Source organism: Chaetodon trifascialis, chromosome 19, assembly GCF_039877785.1.
Source record: "Chaetodon trifascialis isolate fChaTrf1 chromosome 19, fChaTrf1.hap1, whole genome shotgun sequence".
Taxonomy (NCBI): Eukaryota; Metazoa; Chordata; class Actinopteri; order Chaetodontiformes; family Chaetodontidae; genus Chaetodon; species Chaetodon trifascialis.
The window spans coordinates 9,532,294-9,555,952 of record NC_092074.1 but is presented as its reverse complement, the minus strand read 5'-3'; the positions used below and the strand labels follow the sequence as shown (position 1 = coordinate 9,555,952).

Genomic DNA, 23,659 nt, shown 5'->3' with positions numbered 1-23,659 from the left:
TACTCCAAAGTTTAACTGAAGGCTTTTGGGCTAAAAAAAAACAAACTTTGGAGACGTGTCTGATTTGACTTTGACCACTGACGCCTGGTGTCTGTGGGGAAAAAAGTTTCTTCAAAACGGCTCAAATTATTTTGATAAATATTAATATTTGATATGTTACATAGCTGTTGGATTGCATTGAATTCATAAGTAGTAAATGAACTACCCTGTATGTTTAACGTCCAAGAATTTCAGCAATGATTGTGATTGGTCCGGCGTCATCGCGGGGCGTGGTCTACTTTGACAGGAAGTCAAGTCGGGGAGAGCACGTGCTTAGTTCAATGCAAATGTTCTAAATGTTAAACATTTGAGAATGTCAATCATGTTACAACGTGACTTTAAGATGATAAAGTACATTAAATCAAGTAAGACATCACTTTCCAGGTAAAGAGCTTTGCTATTACCGAGAAAATATAACTTTAATTGTTTTATAAATCTAAAATATTGTAAGCTACAGGTTTCAGCATCAGCGTGCCTTTGCGTCACAGGCACTAGGTCGCATTACAAATAAATATGAGATCATAGTGAACTCCAAAAAAGTCATCATAACATTAAAAAAAAAACAACAACAACCTGAAAATAACTTTAACTTCAGCAAATGTGTATAGAAACAAGAAACAATGGAGCATTGTGCTTGAAGATAACATTTATCGCAGTTAGACAAAGAGCTGCAGCACCCAAACATCCGCCATTCAGCTGCAAGCCGCCCTCAGTCTCTAATCTTATTAAATCAATTAGGTACAACAGTAACAAAAACACCCATTGATGTAATCATGAGACAGGTTGAGCTTAAACCGCTGATGGCATGCACAAACAGCTGATCAGCGCTGGCTTTTTTTGTTTGTTTTCTGTTCCTTGTCAGCGCAAATCGCGGCGTTGCCATCAGTCCAGAAGTGTTGGGTGCTGGATGTGAAGCGACCAAACACAGCAGAGGACAACCGTAAACCCACTCAAGGGATTAGTGTCCACGCGTCCCGACAGCAGGGACACTGTCCAACCTTATCAACCTCTGCAGTTCGCCTCTGGTGGAGGTTTGGCGGTGGGAGGATCATTACAGGCTCGTCCTCCTCTGCAGCCTGCATGCTCACCTGGACGGTCAGCAGCTCTCAGATCGGTGCCACCGAGCTTCAGACAACATGCCTGGAGATGGATTCACGATTAAAAGTCGCATCAGGAATTTGTTGCATTCTCCGTCAACCAGGCACAAGAAGAACAGGAAGGAGAATCTCAGCAGCAAGGTATTTCAGGACTTTACTGTAGATCTTTTGCAGTACTTACTGATCCAAGCAGCATAGGAAACATTCAGAAAAGTTCTTTATTAATGTTAATAAATCATTTATTAATGCTTATAGATCAGCCATTAAGGAAAACAAGTTTTGGGTGGTACAGGAAATCTATTAACAATGTTATTAAGGATTGATTAATGTATAATTTGCATGCATGGCTGCATTATTACCAAATAAAACTTAGAAATGCAAGCAGAATGCATTTTTCCCAATACAGAATTTGTGCTTATCATTCTTACAATTTGATCTATTAAGACTCGTAAATGATTTATGAAGCATTGGTAAAGCCAGTGCGTTCAGCTTTTAATAAAAGGGGCCTTATGAGAACGTGAGTAAAATAAATACACTTAATATGTGAAACAAACTGGAAACCATGCATTTTATTCATGACTGTCATTGCTCCATATGTGTCAATAGGATGGCACAGGCTCAAGTTCATTCATGCTACTCCAGATAATCAACGACTTGACAGCTGCTTTGTAATTCCCACGACAGACACACTCGCCTTCTGTCACATCCTCTGTTTAATTATTAGGTCACACCTGATCTTTAACACGTTTATTTAATTATAATATGACTTGTAATATATTTTTGTTTCAAGATTGTCTTCAAGGAAATGAATCCCTGCTGCATCAGTGAAAGACCAGATAGTTCATCACAGAGAAAATAGACAGGCATATAACAAATGCAGGCGTGCAGAAACTAAATAGTGTATGAATCAATGTTATTTGAAGTCTGTGTTTTTAACAGCAGAGCTACTTAGTGGAGACATTAGCTGACCCTTAGCCACTGTCCTCACATGTCGTAATCAAACCGGTCTATTTCCGTCTTCGATTCATTGACGGGGGTGCTTAGTTACATCACTGCTCGTTTGAGTTCTGTATTTATCCGTGCATCAACAAACTCTACTTTCACTTCACTCTGTGATGAAATCCTCAAAAAGAAAAAGAAAAAAAAAAACTGGTGTGTGTGTCTCTCCAGGTGACTTTGGAGAAGGTTCTGGGAATCACTGCTTCAGGAAACAGTGGTCTGGCCTGTGACCCCCGATCTGGACTAGTTGCCTATCCTGCAGGGTAAGAAGAAAGAGACACTATTCCTGCATCCTTATCTTGATATCTGACCTTTGACTTATCAACACTCTGTGCACTCAGAGCTTCCTTATCATCATATCTACTCTACCTCACGCAGATGCTTAATGTGCAAATTTCGGTGTGTGTGTGTTATCTCTGCACAATCTCAGAGGAACTGTGGAGTAGAGCTCTGCGGGCTTTCTCATCAGGGCAACTCCAAAGCTTCTTTTTATCCTGTCCTCAGGCAGGCTTCCTTTGACTCTCCCAGTGATACACCGATGTAAAGAGCGCTGTGTAGTATTATTAATTCTGTGCAAACAGTGACACTGGCTATGTTAACTTGCTCAGTGCAGAGTTTAAAAAAATGAGCCGTGTGAACTGCAGGTTGGAGGATTTAGATCTACAGTGGCGATGCTTGGGGGCCTCAGAGCTGCTGCACCTCCCGGGTGAAAGCAGAGTTCAAGAGCAAGCATGCTGGCTCCCGCAGGGCTCGAACAGAAGCAGCGCACTGAGTCTCTTTTGTGTTGTTCTCAAATCTTCTGACAAAGCTGTATTAATACCGAGAAGGTCAATGGCTGTTTCCAGTATTGTAATGTTAACAAGTGCACCTTGTGATTGCCGGTCTGTGTCTGCGTGCGTGCAAGCATGGGCACCCTTGTGCACATATGTGGACATGTGTGTGTCTTTTTAGCAAGCTTTACGCTTCCCAAATTGCACACAGTCTGGCGATCCACCTGCCGTCTCACTTTAAATCTGCGCAAGCTGTCGTACCAAGAATGCAGTTTCCTGGCACGGAGCTGAACAACAGGCAGCTCACAAACAGGTGGATCACTGGTCTTTGTGCTGCTCTTGAAAAGGACATGAAGTGGCGGTTTTATTAGCAGGAAACAATGTGGTTATGGCTGGATTATTTGAATATGAAAAGGCATAATCACATAAGGGGTAGATGAATCACATGGGGTAGGCAATACTACATAAACACTGACACACTGGTGGGTAAAGTCACGTTTCGACCAGTTTATTTTCTTATTTCATGCAGTTTATATTTCAGATTCGGTCATGATTGTTCGGAATGTTCTCCTGAAAGGTTAATTAGTTCAACATTTAGGGAAACACAGTCTCAAGGCTGTAAACAGGGAAACAGATTCAAAAGTAACAAAATCCACCTACCAGCACACTCACAAATGAACTCACAAATAGATGTATTCATTATTTATGCCATAGCATGTTTATTACCCTCAATTTGAACTTTTAGCATTTATTATTGTTGTACATCTCAACACCACTGTAAAGGAAGATATCTCCTCAGTGGTACTTGGAGGTGAAAATAAAGGTTGATGACATGTTGTTATCTTTGGATGGAGCAAAGCTAACTACGCTAAGTGACTGTAGCTTCATATTTAGCGCATAATGACAGTAGTATCAATCTTCTTATTGATACTATTTCTTAAATAATTAACCTTTTTTTTCACTGATGCAGCTGATATTTGGTGGCACACAGTTCAGCATCCTTGAAGCTGAAGTTATCTCACTGCATTGTTTTAAAGTTTAGAAAAGCTTCTAAACTGTCGTTCAACCTTGTGTGACCCACCTCTGTAGCACTGTTTGTCATTTTGATTAACGTCAGCACACCATGAAGCACTCTTCAGACGTGATAAACATATTATTGAATGAATACCCAGAAGAGCAAATGCATGAGTGTTCTGGAAAATATTGAAACAGGTCACAGAATAAAGTTTGATTATGAATCAAGTGAGATTAATAAGATCTGGCTTACTTTTGTACATATTATTTGCCATTAGAGTAATGCTGTATGGATTCAGAGCTGAAATGTTTACAAGGTTATGGGGTATAATCAGCAGGCACCTGTAAGCTATGCCACAAGTACGCACTGTGAAAAGAGAGTTCAGGCATTTGTTTGTTGACCTGAAAATGTGTGTTTGCATTTCTTGCAATATATCCTGACTATATAGATACAAAAACACTTGAAAGAAAGCGACCATGGAAATTTTCCACTTCCGCAAAACCATTACTTCAGCGCAGGGAGTACATGCCAAGCACAGGTTTTTCAGATCTGTTCCAATATGTATGTAAACATAACTCATTTGGTGAATTTTGATGACATTCTCTCTTGTGTAGGTGTGTGGTCGTCTTGCTGAACCCCAAGAAGAACAGGCAGCACCACATTATCACTTCAAGGTTTGCACAGAAACAACCTGCATTTAAACGGAACAACATCAAACTGTCCAAACTACCTGAACATGAGTCACGCTGAGCTGTCTTTCTCTCACTGTTCATAGGAAGACCATCACAGCTCTGTCCTTCTCTCCTGATGGCAAGTACCTGGTCACTGGAGAGGTGAGTCTGCCTACATGTCAATCTGTGGTGCATCGTTTTTTCACATGAATTCAGCATTTTTCTTATTTCTCTTTACGTTTGGACTCACTGTTCAAATACCCAGGCTTTCCTCCCTTTATCCTCCCTAGAACTTTATTTTTTGACCTTCATTGGATTAACATTGTAGTAGAATTAGTGTATCTAGACAAGTACATCCTTCCAGGCTGCACTTGTGAACAGTACAAGTATGTTTCGCTGAGAACATCCAAGCAGGATTTAGGCCTATATCGAGGGTTCCCTCTTGTTCTGCTGCAATGTGTCAGTCAGACATCTGCATTGGTGTTGTAGCTGCAGTGTGCGCCTCAGCAAAAACACAACTTCTTAATCCACTCCAGCCAATCAAAGCCGATTAAAGACTTCTCTGTGTAAGTGGATGAGCAAGCAGTGGTTGCCATGACGGCAGAGAGCAAAGTTCAAACGACCAAATACCATGAGGGTAGGCTGCTGCCATTCAAAAGGAATCAAATGCCACATTTTGTAGTTTACAGAACACAGCTGATTTTTATATTAAAGTAAATGTGAACAAGTTACAGGTAAATGTTAATATTATAGTCAGCAAGCAGTCTTCTCGTGGTTCTCCTTTTGAAAGCGTCACAGCTCTGTCAGAGGATTTCCTGAAGGCCTTGAAAAAGGAGGCTTTAAGATATTCCTGAGTGAATAACCTGATAAGAAATGTCCCTCACACACACACTCATTCACCAAAAGAGCTGACATCAAGGTCAGACTGGCAGCAGACATGCATGTCTTTATTTGTCTTTCTTTTTTCTTTCTGTCTGCTTTGGATGGAGCTCAGTCTTCAGTTGAATGTCATCCATTCGCAGCATCCTTCGGGCTGCCTGTCCTCTCTCACCTATTAACTCTGACCTTTGAAAGGTCATATTAAAGTAAGAGACTGCGCAAATAGCCTGCTGACCTTTTGATCCCTGAGAGAGAATAATGTGAACAGGTCGAGGGACAGGTAACTGTATATAGTGAAAAGAGGTCAGAGGGCAGAGAGGATTATCTCTCAGAGAGCTGGATAAACTGCCCGTTGACCTTTGGAGATAGGAAGGAACCTTTTCTGTAATAACAGTCAACTCTTTTCTCTCACTTAATTCTGTTACTCACTCCCCCGCCACCTCCCTCTTCCCTTTCCACTAGAGCGGCCATCGACCAGCGGTGAGACTGTGGGACGTGGCCGAACGAAGACAGGTGGCCGAGCTCCAGACGCATAAATATGGCATCTCCTGCGTGGCTGTCTCCCCCAACAGCAAATACATTGTCAGTGTGGGAAACCAGCATGACATGATTGTCAATGTCTGGGCTTGGAAGGTATGCCTCACTCTTATGACTGATGCCACTCTCAGCCGCTGCTTAGCTTAGCATAAAGACTGAAATCAGAGGGAATAGTTAGCCTAGCTCTGTCAAGACATTATGTATATATGCTGAAGCTCCCAGAAGGCTATGATTTAAACATGTTTTGTTTTGTTTTGTTCTCTTCCAGAAAGATGTAGTAGTTGCTGCTAACAAGGTGTCCAGTAAGGTGACAGGTGTGTCTTTCTCCGAGGACAGCTCTTACTTTGTGACTGTCGGGAACAGACACGTCAAATTCTGGTATCTGGACCACTGCAAGGCCAGCAAGGTATGGAATGATAAAGATAATGGTGTGTTTTTTTATATCAAGTTGCTGTCAGTCATACAAGTTGCAATGTTCCCTTTGGAGTTGGAGTCGTTTTTCTAGCTTCAGAGGAATCCTCCCCCAGCCATTTTTACACGGTGTGAAGACTGTCCAAACATTGCAGTTAACTGGGAGTTTGGTTTTGTAACAGTTCCGATTTCCATTGTTCCAGAGCTGAGAGTCTTCACTTCAATGAACTTCACACAGTTTTCTTCACAACTTAACAACTGGTTACTGCATAATCAAATAAAAGAAAGCCCTTAAATAATGAAATGGGAAATAATTTAATAATACTAGTCACACATTTAACTGCAGTATCCTTGGCTACCCGCTTGGCCTTTCTTTGTTAGCTCTGAAGCTCATTCTCACACCAAGAAGTTCCACTTTTCACAACGATGCACAAAAAACTACACACATGCACTCATTTCAAAAGGACAGGAAAGGGCTGTAATGCACAGAAATGTTAAATGTAACCAGTATTCTGCTTTAGGCACTTCAGTCTGAGCTTCACCAGCTAACCCTCAGCCCTCTGTGGTGTTTAGGCCAGTGCTCCTGTCCCCCTGCTGGGCCGCTCCGGGCTGCTGGGAGAGCTGAGGAATAACTTCTTCTGTGATGTGGCCTGTGGACGGGGCTCCACATCTGACTCCACCTTTTGCATCACCTCCTCTGGCCTGCTGTGTGAGTTTAACAGCAAGAGGATGCTGGACAAGTGGGTGGACCTACAGGTGAGTGACTCACAGGAAGTGTCCAAAACTGACAAGAGGTTCTTTGGACTCTTTAGCTACCACTAAGATAAGATAAGATGAATTTTTATTGATCCCACGCTGGGGAAATTAAGTCGTTACAGCCAGCAAAGTATGAAAAAGCCAAAACAGTGGCATAGAAGAAATCCTAATTGCCATATAAATGCTACAAGAATCTACTAAATACTACTACTACTTTCAATCTTTTTAATTGTTTTACCCCATATTAGAATGGGCTGGGTCAGTCCAGCTGATGTGTGCTAACGTTCACTGCTGTGTTTTAACCACAGAGGCCACTTTTAATAAAATGTTAAAGGCTGATGCATTTTGGCAGGTTGTTGGACTAAAGTAAATTAAAGGTAAAGATTTTGAACTCAGTCATTATATGGTAAACTCCAGGAGCAAGAGAGCAAACAAGCGTCCTTCCTAAAAGTTGAAATCTTCTTTCTCCTCATTGTTTTTTGTGTGTAAGTCGCAACCTTCTCTTTGCTATAGTGCTGCTTGTAGTCAAAGTCCCTTTTCTAGCTTCGGAATCGTTTTGCTGCCAAGTTTTCCTTGAAGATTGACGAGCGGTCGTAAAGGCTAAGCGGCATCGTGGCATTAATTGCTGGAGGAGTTGTAACTTTGAAAGCACACAACTGCGACGGCATGTCTCCGTCTTTGTTGTGATATTTCACTCATCTAATTTAGCTTTACCACCGTTAATCATCAGTATGTTTATATATCCATTACTGTTTATGGTCAGTGTTCAGCTGTGGTGTTTAATCAAGAGGTGAGGATGAAGGTGTGTGGCTCCTGATCCTGCCTTCTGTCGGAGGATCAGAGAGGGATTAGCAACAGGGACGAAGACAAGTACAGGATGTGTTTGGAAGAATGCCAACGAGGACGCATTTATGCTCCGCTGCAACCTTCTGTAACCTTTATCGCTACTGACAGGCCGGACGGTTGAAGACTCACCTACTTAAATCAAATTTATGTTACTCGCAGGTTTAGAACTAACCGGTCTGTAAACGATGGAGCTGTGAAATGAGCTTATGTGCCTGTTGTGTCCTGCCTTACAGACGGGCGTGGCCCAGTCTCTGTCTCTGTCTGAGGATATGATCTTCTGTGGCTGCGCTGATGGAACGGTGCGAGTCTTCAGCCCTGTTGACCTGCACTTTGTCTGCACGCTGCCGCGGCCGCACCCCCTCGGCTCTGACGTCTCAGCCATCACGGAGGCCAGGTGAGGGAGAGGACTGCAGGACCAAATGCTCTCTGCTATTAGTGTGTCCCATCTCAAGTGGCAAAATAACTCTGAAGTGTTTCTTATTTCTGAGGAAGTCAATAGCACACTATATATTATTTACTTTACCCTGTCAGCCCGTCCTGCCCCTGGTCAAAACCTGTTAGTATGTTTAAGAAAACATCTGTTGCTGTTATTCCATGACCTCTAAAAATGTGTTCCAATCTCCTTCCCATCAGCCACCTATTTTCCACCAAAACAGACGCCCGTTACCCAGATGCCATCGCTGTTACCTACGACCCCGTCAGCCGCTGGCTCAGCTGTGTATATAATGACCACAGTCTGTACGTGTGGGATGTGAGAGATGTCAACAGGGTGGGGAAGGTGCATTCTGCCCTCTTCCATGCTGCCTGTGTCGGGGACCTGGAGGTAAAGAGGCAGGAGGAGGTGGATGATACACACCTCTTTAACCACAGTGACACGCATTTCAAACCAGCCCCTCGTTCAGAGTGTAGACAGTGGACAGTGGACTCAGGCCACAGATTGGGGAACATTGGAGGATTGATCAATACGATTAGGCTGCTCTGAAAAGTTTGTGCTACTAAACTGCGAACCAGCTGATTGATGCTATTATTATATTTTGTTATTGGTAGTTAAAATGAATAAACTATTAGTATCATACTAAAAGGAAATTCATACTTGATTGTATTACAGACAGAACTACAGCTTTTGAGCAGTCATTCTGACCATAGTTATGCTTATGAAGGCTTACTGTATCTCAGCTAATCATTCAAAATTACTGTTTAGCATCATGTAATTAATATTCCCTCAACCCCCACCTTCTCTCTCGTCCTTCCTCAGATGTTCCCAGATGTTCCTGGAGAAATGGCTGCTGGTCTGTCATCAGGTGCATTTCTTAGTTGTTCAACTGATAACACCATCAGGCTGTGGTGCATGGACGATTGGGCACATTCTCAGAACATCCTCAGTCGTGTGAGTTTGGTTTTAAATGCCACATGTCTTCACGTTGTAAAGAAGAAAATGCAGACATAAGAAGACCAATTTCTCTATCTGTCTTTGCCCTGCAGGATCTCCTAAATATAATCTACATAGATGGAAACACTAGTGCCTTACTGGACCCAGAATGTACAACAAATGTGAATGCAGACAAACCAGGAGATGGACAGACAGCAGAAAGCAGGACTGGCATCAGGACCATCTGCGTGAGTCCAGACGGCAAACACCTGGCATCTGGAGATCGCAACGGGATGCTGAGGTAAGACAAGACGGCTGAATCTGAGAGTGATGACTGACTGGGATGACCTCCATCCCTAAAACAAAATTTGAATTTATATTCTGCAGGGTTCATGACCTCAGCAGCATGGAGGAGATTCTGAAAGTGGAGGCCCATGATGCTGAGATCCTCTGCCTTGAATACAGTAAACCAGAAACTGGTAAGTGTGCGTGTGTGTGTGGATAACTATTTGTGCATTGGCTGTTTACACAATGTGATTAAGTTGTTTTATCACTGCCAGGTCTGAAGCTGCTGGCCACAGCTAGCAGGGACCGTCTGATCCATGTCTTGGATGCTGAGGATGACTACAGTCTGGTGCAGACACTTGACGAGCACTCTTCATCCATAACAGCCGTGCGCTTTGCTGGTGAGCCACTTGAGACACTGTCAACATCTGACAGTTAATCTTATCTTAATCCACACTTTCATCTCCATTCAGTCCCACACAAAGTCCCTCTTTTATTTCACTTGCAACACTGCTTGTTTAAATAATTGATGACAGCTTTGTTTGTCATGTGCAAAGCCTTTTCTTGCCCTTCATTTTGTATTTAATGAATTCATTTAGTCAACACTTGAGAGTGCATTTATAGATTTCTCTTTTTAAATTCTTTTGAAAATGCTAGTGGGAGCTGACGGATGAAAGCCTGCCATAGTTTTTTTGCATTGCCTGCAGGACTCAATAACTCAATAAACTTCTCTAAAAGATCAAAAAAGACATTGTTCAGTATTTGTCTTTGTTCTTCAGCCAATGACAACAAGGTGAGGATGATCAGCTGTGGGGCAGACAAGAGCATCTATTTCCGCACGGCGCACAAGGTAAGACACGTCTGAGCAGGATTCAGCCACCATCAAAGCACTTATCTCTCCACAGGTGCAGTCTGCTGTTGGGTGTCCAAAAAAACCCATGAGTGACCATAAAAACATTAATACGCTGACTGAAAATCACCATCATATAAACTAGAACAATATTAGGGATTTTGTAAGAATTGATTTGGCTTTTGCTGACAAATGGACCCGAAAATCAGTGAAGATGGATGCAACTCCTACATCTGTGTGCTGTAAAGATATGCACCTGGAGCCAGCAGCTGGTTAGGATGGATGGAACCAGATGTAGACAGTTAGACTGGCTTTGTCCACATGATAACACCTCTAAAATCTCCCAAAATCTCACTAATTGTTAAATCTTGTGTGTTTACTCTGTGTGTGTAAGTGTAAAAACGGCATGTAGGTCACCAGGCTAGCTCTTTCCCCCTGTTTCCAGTCTTTGTGCTAAGCTAAGCTAACTACGTGCTTGCATCATTGCCTTTTGTATCATTGGACATGCTCCTGATATTTTGGAGCTATACTCCATTTGAGGCAATCTTATCCTGCAGCGATTTCAAATCACTGTAAAATGCCTGGTTTGTCCTGATTTACTGCTTAATATTTTGATACAGATGAACACTGATTAAACGCTAGAATTACTTGCTACACCAAAAAATCATTTCCAAAAAATTCTCAGAATTCTTTCTGGCCATAAAAGACACAATGAGGATCAGCATTTTTTGCTGTTTCATTGATTTTCACTCAGATAAATCATTAATTCCTCACATTAAGGACTCATTGTGCAGCATAACAGTAACACCATCTATTTAGCTCGGTGAATACAGCTCTATACCACAAAAGCAGCATTTAGACTGCGAGTTGTATAACTAAATGCGATAAAGGAGGCATCCTGCTGCAGCCTTTCCTCTTGATTTGCTTCTGGGTTACTGGGACAACTTTCTGTTCAGTCAGAGTTGCATAAGTTACAACATTCTTGTCAAACTTAAGACACGATTCAGGCCACTGCAGTGACTCATGAACATTGTGGAGCACAATAAACAATGGCTTGTTAGTCCTCAGTAAAACTTCTCCTCATCATCCAGACATTTATGGAATAGTCATTGTGGAAACTTGTTGTGACAGGCCTGAACTCCCCGCAGGATATAAATAAGCATCCTCTATGCTGCCTCCTATTATTATCTGTGTTTTTTAAGGATTTTAAATGAAGAAAAATAGTCTTTTCTGACCATGTGCGTATGATTGGATGCACAAACATCAATTTTCTATAAACCACACTACAAAAATTATGTTTCTTTACAAAATGTTTCAATTTTCCAAGCACATTCTGACACATTCTGCCAAACATTAACTGAGACAAATACTTATTGTGCCTTTCATGCATTTTTAAGCACATGAGCCATGCGTATGTTGACATTGATTCAACCTGATCTCTGCAATTTTGAGATATCTGAATGCATAGATCACGTTTGTTACTTTATTTTCAAACAGTACATATACTGCATATTATCCATTACAGATTAGCTTTAGCTTTCTACGTTACAAGAGGAGCTGCAAGATAAATTATAATGACTGCATTCCACCTAAAATGGGCCTAACTTTAAAGTATATATACAATACTTTGGAAAAGAGGCGGAAAATAGGGGCCGAACATGCAGAATATAAAGGTCAGTTCCTTTAGGTGGAACAACTCACTTAATTACTTACTGCACAACCAGATCAGTTATTAGTTCTAATCAGATTCCCAAAATGGGTCATTAACCACAGTGATAACCATCAGTTAGCTGCAGAATGCAGCAATGTTAGTCATTTAGCTGTTTTTAATATGTAAATTCATGAAAGATGCTGACACAGAATGATGCACCCAGTAGATTAACTGTGGACCATTTCAGTGACTTTAAATCAAAGCTTTTGCTTTGTACCTTATGTGCTTTACCGTTTGAATGTTGCCCAAAGTTTCAATTAGCATATTTCTATCCAAAGCTCAAGCTGCACAGAGCTGACGTGTTTCTTTTTGCTTTGCAGACTGACAGAGGAACAGAGTTCAGACGCTCCCACCACATGGTGAGGAAGACCACACTGTACGACATGGATGTAGACCCCACCTGCAAGTACGCTGCTGTTGGCTGTCAGGACCGCTGCATCAGGTGAGCATGTCGGCACGTGAGCGTGGATTTGAAGGTCGGAGAGGTTAGCAATGGGAAAATGAATCTTTGAGGTGTCTTTTCCTTCTGATTGCAGGATTTTCAACATCAGCAGTGGCAAACAGAAGAAACTCTACAAGGGATCACTGAGTGAGGACGGCAGTCTGTTCAGGGTAACATTTTCCTCCACAGTCCACATGCCTGTCCCCTCCTGTACATACAGCATGTTGACTGGAGAACTCTTTTGGTCCCGGCAGGTTCAGCTTGATCCATCAGGTCAATACATCGCCACCAGCTGCTCCGATAAAAACATCAGCATCTTTGACTTCTACACTGGGGAGTGTGTCGCCACTATGTTTGGACACTCTGGTGACAGAACACACACCTGCACCTCACACACATATTTTCTATTGTTAAATTCGTCTGTGAGTAAATGACAGTAAGGAATAGTAAGGAATCTTTTTTTTTTTTTGCAGAGATTGTCACTGGGATGAAGTTTACCAACGACTGCAAGCATTTGATTTCTGTGTCAGGGGACAGGTGAGAAACAGTCCTGTGTGTGCACTCACTTAGACTCCAGTAATCTGGAGTGTACCGGAGAAAAGCCAGCATTTAGAGTATTACAATGTTGGCCTATTTATGAAACAATAGTATTAGTATTACAAGAATAAGCTCTATATTTATAATTGGCGCTAATAACAGTGAGCTATCCAAATATGAGTAGAATAAAACCACTGTAAAGAAGCAGGATTGGAGCAGCACTCAAATTTAAATCGTCCTCAGCCTCTGCTGCCAGAGGAAATGAGTGAGGAAATGTGTTTGCAGACAGTTTCCTCAATAGCCAAGCTGAAATGAAATCTTGAATTTTTAATGCCTGAACGCTTTTATCTCCCAGCTGTATCTTTGTGTGGCGACTGGCTCCAGAGCTGACAATCAGCATGAGAGAGAGGCTCTGCCAGCTCCGACAAAACCCAAACGCACCACCCTGCAAGACCTCCAGTCTCAGGTAAAGAGACACCACCTTCAACTCTTTCGCTGATTGCATTGGGTCCATAAACCCAGGGCTCATCATTCAGTCTGACTGTGTTACTCCAGGCGAGAGGTGTATAGTGCCCCCACTCTTGGTGGTCTGTCCTCTGACAGCGACCGTGAGCCAGAGGAGGAGGATGGAGCAGAGATGGATGACCCCAACGACCCAGAAGACGACGCAACCAACACCTCCTCTGACAGCAGCCGTGGCGGGGATGACACAGGTACGTCTCAGTATGAAGTGAATGAGAGCACAAACAGTGCTGACTCTGATCCAGGTGTTTCTCAAGCCAGCCAACTGCATGTTGTTCATTTGGGTGTAGCCACCTGTGTTGGGGAGTGCCTGCCATCTGTAGTAACCCTGACCTTTTTTCTCTCTGTGGAGAGCAGCTTTTGATAGAAATAATCCAGACATCAAACAAGTGGTATTTCATTATTTTCAGGCTTCTGACTATTGTGCTCTTTCATACAACAGGTGGCTCAGATGAAGGACAGGAGTGGGAGTTGACAAAGGTTGGTGGTTATATTCAGTTTGAAAAGGCTGTTATCATCCATCCATTAGCGATGCCTGCTTAGATTCAGTTTCAAAGAAAAATAACAAACATTGGAAATGCTTTTTAATGCATTTGTATCAGAAATATTAAATGTGAAGCCCATTGTCATTAATTGTTATGATGAAAACCAACATCTCTCATTTTTGCATCTTGTTTTTCCTATAGAAATAAACTGGGCGGGGAACATATTTGTATGTAATAATCAGTGTGTGCTTCGAGTATGTAGAATGGAAAGCTGATGAGCAGCTCAGCTAATGCTACACTACTACCTCTTTTAGTTTTCTGTCAGTGCTTCAGAGGGACTGAAGTGGCTGAAGGATCTCTAGCTTCATGCTACCATACATGAGATTAAATCCTCTGTGATGTATCAGAGGAGAAATACCCTCCTGCTAAGTCTTGAAAGTGATAAAAGGCGATGTGAAATCCATTCTGAAATACACAGCCAGAGTGGGAGGACTAAAAACTAGATCACACAGCCTCATCTGAGATTTGTACATCTGGAGGAAAATTGTCGACTTTAATTTCCAGAACTGCTGCATGATATCATGTCTTTTATAATAGGAATCGTGGTTCACTATGTCAGCTCATGGCACCTCCTTTACATCCTTTCTAGCATGGAGCCGTCAGCCAGGTCACTCCTGACTCCTCCACGCGCCCTCGCAGGCGCTGGTCGCACCGCATGGGTTCTCTGGAGGTGATGGTTAAATCCATGATGGACCTGAGGCAACTGGAAACCTTTGCTCAGAAGAAAAACCCCAACTGCCCCCCTCCTGACAGAGAGAGACAGAGCTCGTCCATCCTCCAGGAGCCCGTGGTATGCATGGATGTAGTATGTCAACAAGAGAGAAAGAGGGAGCTGCTCACATGGATCCATGTGTGTGTAATTGCACTGCTATGTCACCTATCATTTTCTACAGCTGCAGTTGGAGGAGAGAGCCAAGAGGCATCGGCCCTGGCCGCACACTGACTGGCTGTCCTCACACCCATCCAAGGGCATCAGAGGGACCGATGGGGCCGTGCTGTACCCCGAGGAGAACAAGGACAACAGGGTCCAGGGCAGGTAAATCCCCCGCTCAAGACTCTCTGATGCCGAGAGAGAACAAAAGTGATTTTCTATTCCTGGCTCAGTGTTTCCCTCCACCCCTGTTCCTCACTGTTTTGCCGCTCTCTGTTTTCTTACGTCAGTGATTACATGGTGAAGGAGCAGCACTGCAGGATGCAAGGGCGAGGGATCCGCAGTGAGAGCCAGGAAAGCCGCAGCCCAGACAGCGCTTGCTCTCTGGGCTACGACAGCAGGGAGTCGAGCCCGGAGCGCGTCCTGGATGGTGACGTCTCACTCTGATCGCAACAGACATAATCATTACAAGAAGTTCAACCAATACGCAATTATGATTGACATTCATTTAATTTAATAAATAACGTTTGCTTGCATGAAAACTCAAATCCACCATGCGCACATTTAGAAAATTTCAGACTTTAGCGCCCTCCCAGGTAAGATATATATTCTAGTAAAATAATAATCTTTTTATTCATTTAGATGCTAAAATTATAGACTTTTTCTATACACAGAAGCTTTCAGTGAGGGGTTTTCTTACTGCAGCTTGCAGGCAGCACAATAGCAGAGTAAGCCTGAATAAAACAGACTAATGTCCAAGGAGTTTTGAATAGACGTCAAAGACACACTGGCATGCTTTATGTCAGTATTTTTATCTGTCTACATTGCTGCTATGTAAGGTTATGTCTCCTCAAAGTGTGTCAAGTGCTGGATTTAAAATGAAAGGCTAAAACGTACATGAAAGCCATGACATCTCAGCTACATACAGTAAAGCTGATACCCGCCGAGAGGGATTTGAGCACACAGACTGTCGGATTTTCTCAGTTTCAGACCTGATAGAAATATGTCAGATAATGCCACCACATCAGCCTCAGTGTTCTAGCTGGTCATTTGTTAGGGATTATTTGGTACCAAGGTCAAGGAGTGTTTGGAAATGCTTTTTCTCTCTTCCTTGAGCTTCAGCTCTACCTTTTTCTCCTTTGTGCTTTCAGATTCTGCAGATGTGGAGTCCCTGTGCCAGGACAGCTCTGATGAAGAGAATGAAGAGCGGGAGGAAGACAAGCAAAAGGCAGAAGTGACAAGTATGGACGAGGCTTTGAGGACAGTGACTGGCACTGCTGACCGCAGTCAAGAAGATTTCCTGAAGCAGAACTTTGAGACGCTGGCAGAGAGCTGCAGCATGGGTAGGAGAGCCCAAACACTCATATGCAGCTTTAAAAGAACAGTTAGCCTGGCAAATCCACGGTGGCAATAAGCCTCCAGGATGTCAAACCCTGGTTAAGCTACATTAAACAGATATAAGACTCAAATCTATATGTGCATCTAACTCTCTGCCAGAAAATGAATATGTTAATTTGCCAACATTTTGAACTGTACCTTTAAATGTCCTTGCATGTAATTGGACATGCAAACAATATTGATTAGGCTTTCGGTTTCTCATCCACTTTCTGTTTCTCTTTCCTTTTCTCTCTGTGTGACTGTGTGTTCTCTTCCCCCCCCCCCCCCCCCCCCCCCCACTGTCTCCATTTTCCTTCTTGTTTTTGCTGTCTGTCCACAGCTGACCAGAGCGGACTCCCTCGGCTCAGTATGTCTTCACGCTTCCTGGCCAGAGGACATAATAACAGGTACTGTTGACCACTTCAGACCAGTGTGGACTCACAGCTATAATTACAAACCCATGTGGACTCACGCACACTGCTCTGCTAAACCATCTGTGTATCATCCTGATCTGGCCAAACTATCAGTTTAAAATGACATTGTTAACTTAATGTTTGGGTAATTTTATGCGTGTAGGAAAATTCTTTTTGATGCTGTAAAGTTTTTACTGTTTACTTCTAATAATTAATATGCAGCAAGATATTTAACTGTAAAATATTGTATGATATTAGGAATAATTTAACATTTTGAGAAATATGCTTATTAGCTTTCCTGCAGAAGTTGCATGAGAAGATGGATACCATCCACACACACCCTGTCTGCAGTAAATATGTAGCTGTAGCCAGCAGGCGGTTAGCTTAGCTTAACACAAAGATAGGACACAGGGTAACAGCTCTAAAGCTGCAAAGTAAAAGTGTAACAACAAATTAACATTTTATATGGGGTCATATGCCATGTGAAAGAGTATTTCCTCATCAGAGACACTAACTTCATGGACTAATACAGATTAAACAAATAAGATATGGACATGTTTAGTCTTTGTGCAAACCTAAACTAAAGTTGCTGGCTGAAGCTACATATTTAGCATCCAGACATGAGAGTAGTCTCAGTCTTTTCATATCACTCGTGGATAATTTTTAAATATTTTAAATAAAGTGTTCAACTGTTCATTTAGCAAGACAGATTTGTTATAATTATATGTTCCCAATGCTTTAGAAAATGCCACTCTCATGACTGCAAAGTAAATATCTAGCTACGGCCAGCAGCCATTTAGCTTAGCTAGACTGGAAACTGCTAGCTTGGCTCTGTCCAGGGGTAATAAACTGCCTACCAACACCTCTAAAGCTCACTAATTAACAGTTTACATTGTGTTTGTTTAATGTGTACAGAACAACATGTGGTTTATTGGGGGTAATGAGCCTGACTATAGGTGGTCGGCAGTTGACAGCCAGGCTACTGTTTACTGTTTCCAGTATTTGTGCTGAACTGCTGGCTATAGCTTCATATTTAGCATACAGACATGAGAGTGACATCTCTCAATAAGCATATGTCCCCAAATAAGTATCCTCTTAACTCACATTGTGTATTTTGCTCAACTGATCCCCTAACCCTGTAATACCTTCTCTCTGTGTAGGACTATCTCTCCGTTTGCCAAAGTGCATGGAAAGGAACAAGGCAGCCATGCTGCTAAGCCCCCTGTGTCAAAAGTACGACCCTTGATGGAGGATAGCACTGAGGACAAGACCCCTGTGTCCCCTGGCAGGAGTGGGAGGCTTCAGTAAGGAGAAAACTTAGACTAGGAGCTGCATGAGGTTTATTTTTAGACAAGTGCTGCTTTGGCAGACTTTGATTAATGAATCATCGAGGCATAAGAGCAAAAAAATCACAAAAGGTATTCTGCGTAAACAAATGTTTATGAAATAATAATGACAGTCCACACGGCGCGAATGCAATATAACACATACAGGACTTTCCTGAGGTCCCACAAGGCTACAATGTTTTTACACTGTTTACAACCAGTACATTTCTGCAGTTACTTCCATATTAATAATAGATAAGGGTAAACAAAAGTAGGGAGAAACTGAAGTCTCATCTAAAGTAATTCTGCACATGCAAATCAGTTAGACCAATTTACTACAGTGTAGCCAAAATGTAGCACAGAGAAGAAAAAGAATCAGCACAACTGATGTTTACTTTGTTCTTGTGTTATTGTGTGTGAGGTGACCTTAAAGCCGCTGCCTTGTTGCCTCTCAGCAGGGTAGATGCTCCAGAGAGAGAGGCCACTCCTACCCATAGACCCCTGAAGAAGAAGACTTCAGGGTCCCACCTGTGGAGGTTGTCCAACCCTCCATCCAAAGCTCCGCTGCTGTTGGACAGAGCGATGTGTTTACAGAAATCACGCTCTGCCCAGAACCTGGCCTCAGACTGTATGTTTCATCATCATTTTGTTTATTTATAACTATGTGCTTTCTGCCATTTCTCTAATATTTGGCCACATTACCTTCATTAGGTGAACATTGTGAGATGGTTACACCTCTTCAAGAGTCTATTTAAACAGAATTTATATGGGGATCTTTTGTGAAATATGCAAAAAAAAGTTACTCTGGCTTTGGATAATTCATTCAATTATTTTGAAAGTCATCCAGTTACACAACATAATTAAATGTACTTGTATTTTCTAAAAAATTGAAGTCATATTAATCTCCACTTGTACATTTTTCTCTAGGTCCTCACTCACCTGTGCCCTCTAGTGACCGAGTGGAGTTGTGCAAAAGACCTCAGCTGCTGTTCCTGGATCACGACACTCCCAGGCCTTCCTTCCATTTTTCTTCACCCTCCTCTGGCTCCCCACAGTCCCCCCAGTCTCCCCTGCCCTGGGAGAGCCCCAAACTCAAGCCCCAGCACTCCTACATGAACCCCACTGCCAGCTCCATGGCCAAAAGCAGCCGCTCCTCCTCGCTGGGAGAGGGCATCCAGATGCGCACCCCTCCGTGCTCCCCCTCCTTCCCCAAGAGCAGGAGGTCATGTGGGGAGCTGGAAGGCGATCCTCCCCTGCTCACGTCGTCTCCTGTCGCTGCTTCCCCCTCTTCTGTCTCATCAGCGTCCCTCTCATCGTGTCCTCTGTCGAACACTCCCCCCCCGATTCCTCCCCACCCTACAGCTACAGTTTCACCCACTCCTTATATCCAGAACATCCCGCCCTCTCGCATCCCGCTCCCCAAGCAGCCTCTCAGCCCTCGTCGCAGCCTCTGCCTGGAGGGCTCAAGTTGGTCTGAAGGCCTGTCGAGGTCCACTACTCCTACTGCAGACCCTGGATGTCATGTTACAGCTACTCCAGGAAGGCAAGGTTAGACACTCAGCTATATACAAGCAGCCACAGGTAAGGAACTAAAGACTGCCTGTGTGTGATTTTAACTGGATCTTGTTGTCGTCAGCTCTGGCCAGGCATCTGTCTCTGAGTTTGGATCCTTGTTTGCCAAGTTCACTACCAGTGAAGCTGAAGGGAGGCTCAGGCTCAGAGAGGTACGCTCTTACACCCCTTCTAAACATGTCGATGCATTTTGTCTGTTTTTCTTCTCTTTTAATCTGATAACTCACATTTTTGCATTAACACAGTAACTGAGACACATTTCTGACATTTCTTCCCAGTGCCGAGGAGCCAGACCAGGTGGCTGTAGCCAAAGAGTGCCCTCTGGTGCCTGAACAGGCCCACACGTTGAGCGCTGACCCGCAGCCAGGTCTGTCCTCTCAGAAATCTTTTACCAACCTGTCATTTGCTCCTGCTCCTCCTCTTCATCAGTGCATCTCTTCACACTCGTCGCCCTCTGCCTTCTGGCCTGTCTGTCAGTCTGCTTGTCTATCACACGCTCCCCCGTCTGTCTCTGCGCCTTCCTGCTGTCAATGCTGCAATTACATGAGCGGGTCCACAGATGAAGGGACATGGGAAGTTTTGAATTCTACTCTTTATGAATATTGAGATAGATGAGCAACGCAAGAGTGGCAATGTCACCCTGAGTCTTTTACCGTCAGAAGTGAGGTCTGAGGAGACAAAAGATTATTTTTGAATTGTTTCTGAGATGATAAAAACACAACTGAACCAGTTTTGTGCGATGCTGCTCAAAGCTTTAATTGCTATCCAACAAAACACCAAAGTTCCGTGCAGCTGGCTTGATGTTGCACTTGAACACATATCAAAACCAGCTGATTGTTACAACGCTTGCTCAGCAGATTCACACTTCCTCAAAGGGCAGACCCTTTCTATGTTGGACTCCTCATGTAATCCTGTAGTAGTCATGTCTGGGCCTCATAATCCAATAGAAAGATTGCAGAGGAATTTGCACATTATTGCTTCTTTTTGATGATACATACAGTAATTACCTCTTATTTCAAGGTTAAAGGATTTTTTATTGCTGCACACACAGAATACATATAAACAGACATCCAAGTATTTAAATAAGGATAGAATAAAAACAATAAAATCGAATAAACTATTTAAACGGAATGGCAGAAAAACTAAATTGCATTTACAAGGACATAAATGCACAATTATTATTTAACTTTGTGCTGTGAGCTGTGCAGGTTGTTTTCCTCGCGTTGCTCACTTACTCAGTAAATAAAGGTACGTAATGGAGTTAAAATGATGAGATGAATCTTGAAATAACTCCTTCATCCTATTCTTCATGCTCCCTCGCCTGCTGTGTTTTTGCTGATAACCGCCTCACAAAGGCAACAGACTTTGTTTCCTTTCAATTTGAAAACACAGAAGCCCGAAATGCCATTAAGTGATATCCAGTCCGCATGTGTATCTACAACTGTGTTTTGCTGGAGGATATAAACTGTGAAATCACTTTGCTCAGTCTCACAGCTCGCACAGCTTCGGCTCTGTGGATTTGTGCAGCAGCCTCCTCGTGTGTTGTTCCTCTTCTGTAACCAAATTTATTCCTGCTTTTCTTTGAATGCTCTTCAACCTATTTGCTCAACATTTAAAGTGTGCCTTTGTCGCTCGATAGCTGTGTGTTTGTGCGTATAGGCAGTACAGTATGGGCGTCTCTGGTTTGCTGCATGCTGTGCTATACTTGAAAGAGTCCTCTCTCTCTCTCTCTCTCTCTCTCTCTCTCTCTCTCTCTCTCTCTCTCTCTCTCTCTCTCTCTCTCTCTCTCTCTGCAGATCACTCTATCACCTTGGAAACTTGTAGGCAGGCTGTTACTGAGCTTCACAACAGTCTGAGGAAAACCGTTGTGCTCTACACTACGGTCAGTGAGTGTGTGCGTGAGATATGAGAAACGGGAGATGTGGGGGTTAAGAGAGGCTGAAAGGACGGTGTATGAAGAATGGCGATAGAGGAGATAAAAGGGGAATAGAATGAGATATTCCTCTTATTGTTTTAATCTTCTTATAATGCACTACTTTGTCTCAGTTAATGTTACTCTGTGGAGGCTGCAGTCTGTGGTGAAATCCATGTGAATTAGCTCACCTTTTCACACATGCCTTTTTCCTTTAACATAGAGCGAAAGCAGTAAGCGCATTAACTGATTAGGTCATCGACAGGAAATCATTCAGAGGTGGTTTTTTTTAGCAAAAATGCTGCTGATTTGTAGTTTTCAGTTAATTCCTGTTGTTTGAAAATTGATTAAATTACTAATCGGTTCAGGATTGAACATGTTTCACTATTTTATAGAAAACAAAGCATTGTTCATTGCTGTATCTATCATCTGATGATCAGATCAAACATAGAAAAGGCACCTGGATGTAAAATCTACCTGTATGTCTGTCTGCCTGCCTCGCTCTCTCGCTGTTTTTCACATGCATGTATTCAATAAAACCAGGTGCTTCAGAGCAGCCGGCAGCCCAGTGAAGATCAAAAAGAAATGAGGAGCATCCTGTCTGAGACCCTGTTGTCAGTCAAGGCTGAGCTGGACTCTCTGCCTCATCCCACCACGCAGTGCGGAGGGGCCCGAGTGGACCAAGAGGTCAAAGGTGAGGGAGAGAAGGCCCTGGCTCTGCTGGAGCAGTACGCTGAGCTGCTGCTGAAGTCTGTGGAGAGGAGACTAGACACCAAGACTTGAGGAGATGGACTGTATGTTTGCTATGCGTACGTATGCACAATTTTACATTTGTTATTTGCACAGAGACCTTTTGGAAATGTATTAATGGACTGAAAGCAGACGAGATGTCATTAAATTTGGAGAAGCTGAGCGAAATGAAGGCTGAGTATTATGCACTGAAAAAAGAACGGATGAGAAAGGTTGCCTTGTTTTTCAAGTTGCCATAGCTCTTCTTTGTCTGTTTTCCACTTTTTAAAATCAAATTTCGTACGTTGAGTGATAAAGCACAGTTGTTAGGAAGGGAGATGCCAGAGGAGCACAGATGATGAAGTTGCATGAAGAGCTCAGGTAGTGAAAAGATGTAGTTGGCTAAAAAGCATATTTGGGTCACAAAGTTCATGTTGTGGTATTGAGCACTGTTTAAGTGATTGTGCTAAAGATGGTTATGTTTTGGTAAAGGTTAATAAGACTAAAGCCTCATTAGCATCCTAAAGGCTGCAGGGTTCAATATTCCATTCCAAAATCTAACAATTACTGGACAGAATAAAGAGTTTTTCTTTCAATAAAAATGTAAAATGTGTCCTAAGGGCTGTCTTACAGCAAGTAACATTAGGCTATTCAAGTCAAAATGTGCTTTTATTCAAATCTAAAAGCACATTCATCTCGCCTAAGGCTTGGAAATATGGCAACTGATTGAATTTGGAGATGCTGTATCTTGTGTGCTACGCTCATATTCTGGACAACTGAGTGCAAATTCAGGGTTCTTATTCTTGTGTGTACAATTACAACCATGATTCGTAAAAAGGTTGGGTAAACATAAATCAAAATAATAAAAAAAGAATGTGATAATTTGCAAATGAACTGTTTTCACTGACAAAGGTCATACAAAGTGTTCCTGCGTTCATGTAGTCATCTCCTTTATACAATCATGTGTTCACAAAGTGGTGAACCTTGCTTGTGAATGCCTGAGCCTTTTGAGGATGTCCCTTTTCATTCCCAGTCATGACACTATCACCTGTTACCAATCATGAACCGCACAGGAAATATCGTAACCAATTTTCAATCTGGCCGGTCATTTAAGTCAGCCGAGATGTTTTGCTCCAGACTAAAGTGTTGCACAGGTGGACTCCCTTTGGTCCAACTGCT

The 23,659-nt window shown here is 42.7% G+C and overlaps 1 protein-coding gene across 1 annotated transcript; it reads left to right on the top strand.

Annotated features, from left to right (window-relative positions):
* The first annotated feature begins 1,034 nt into the window (after window positions 1–1,034).
* LOC139347822 (mitogen-activated protein kinase-binding protein 1-like) lies at window positions 1,035–23,334 on the top strand. The gene is made up of 33 exons (XM_070987629.1): window positions 1,035–1,277; window positions 2,307–2,398; window positions 4,535–4,594; window positions 4,696–4,753; window positions 5,933–6,103; window positions 6,276–6,413; window positions 6,992–7,174; window positions 8,254–8,414; window positions 8,654–8,843; window positions 9,276–9,407; window positions 9,503–9,690; window positions 9,777–9,868; window positions 9,950–10,075; window positions 10,454–10,524; window positions 12,556–12,677; window positions 12,772–12,847; window positions 12,932–13,043; window positions 13,151–13,214; window positions 13,570–13,680; window positions 13,770–13,927; window positions 14,179–14,216; window positions 14,871–15,071; window positions 15,175–15,317; window positions 15,443–15,582; window positions 16,304–16,495; window positions 16,870–16,936; window positions 18,103–18,246; window positions 18,723–18,895; window positions 19,195–19,815; window positions 19,904–19,991; window positions 20,118–20,206; window positions 21,636–21,721; window positions 22,295–23,334. Exons 1-33 carry the CDS (start codon window positions 1,176–1,178, stop codon window positions 22,532–22,534), a joined length of 4,629 nt encoding a protein of 1,542 aa, XP_070843730.1. The 5' UTR covers window positions 1,035–1,175; the 3' UTR covers window positions 22,535–23,334.
* Window positions 23,335–23,659: the final 325 nt, after the last annotated feature.

Excerpts from the sequence above, each read along its gene's own strand:
- LOC139347822 (XM_070987629.1), top strand. The coding sequence starts at position 1,176 with ATGCCTGGAGATGGATTCACGATTAAAAGTCGCATCAGGAATTTGTTG. Across the intron at positions 6,104-6,275 it reads TCAATGTCTGGGCTTGGAAG|AAAGATGTAGTAGTTGCTGC; the intron begins GTATGCCTCACT and ends GTTCTCTTCCAG. Across the intron at positions 13,928-14,178 it reads CCGTGGCGGGGATGACACAG|GTGGCTCAGATGAAGGACAG; the intron begins GTACGTCTCAGT and ends TTCATACAACAG.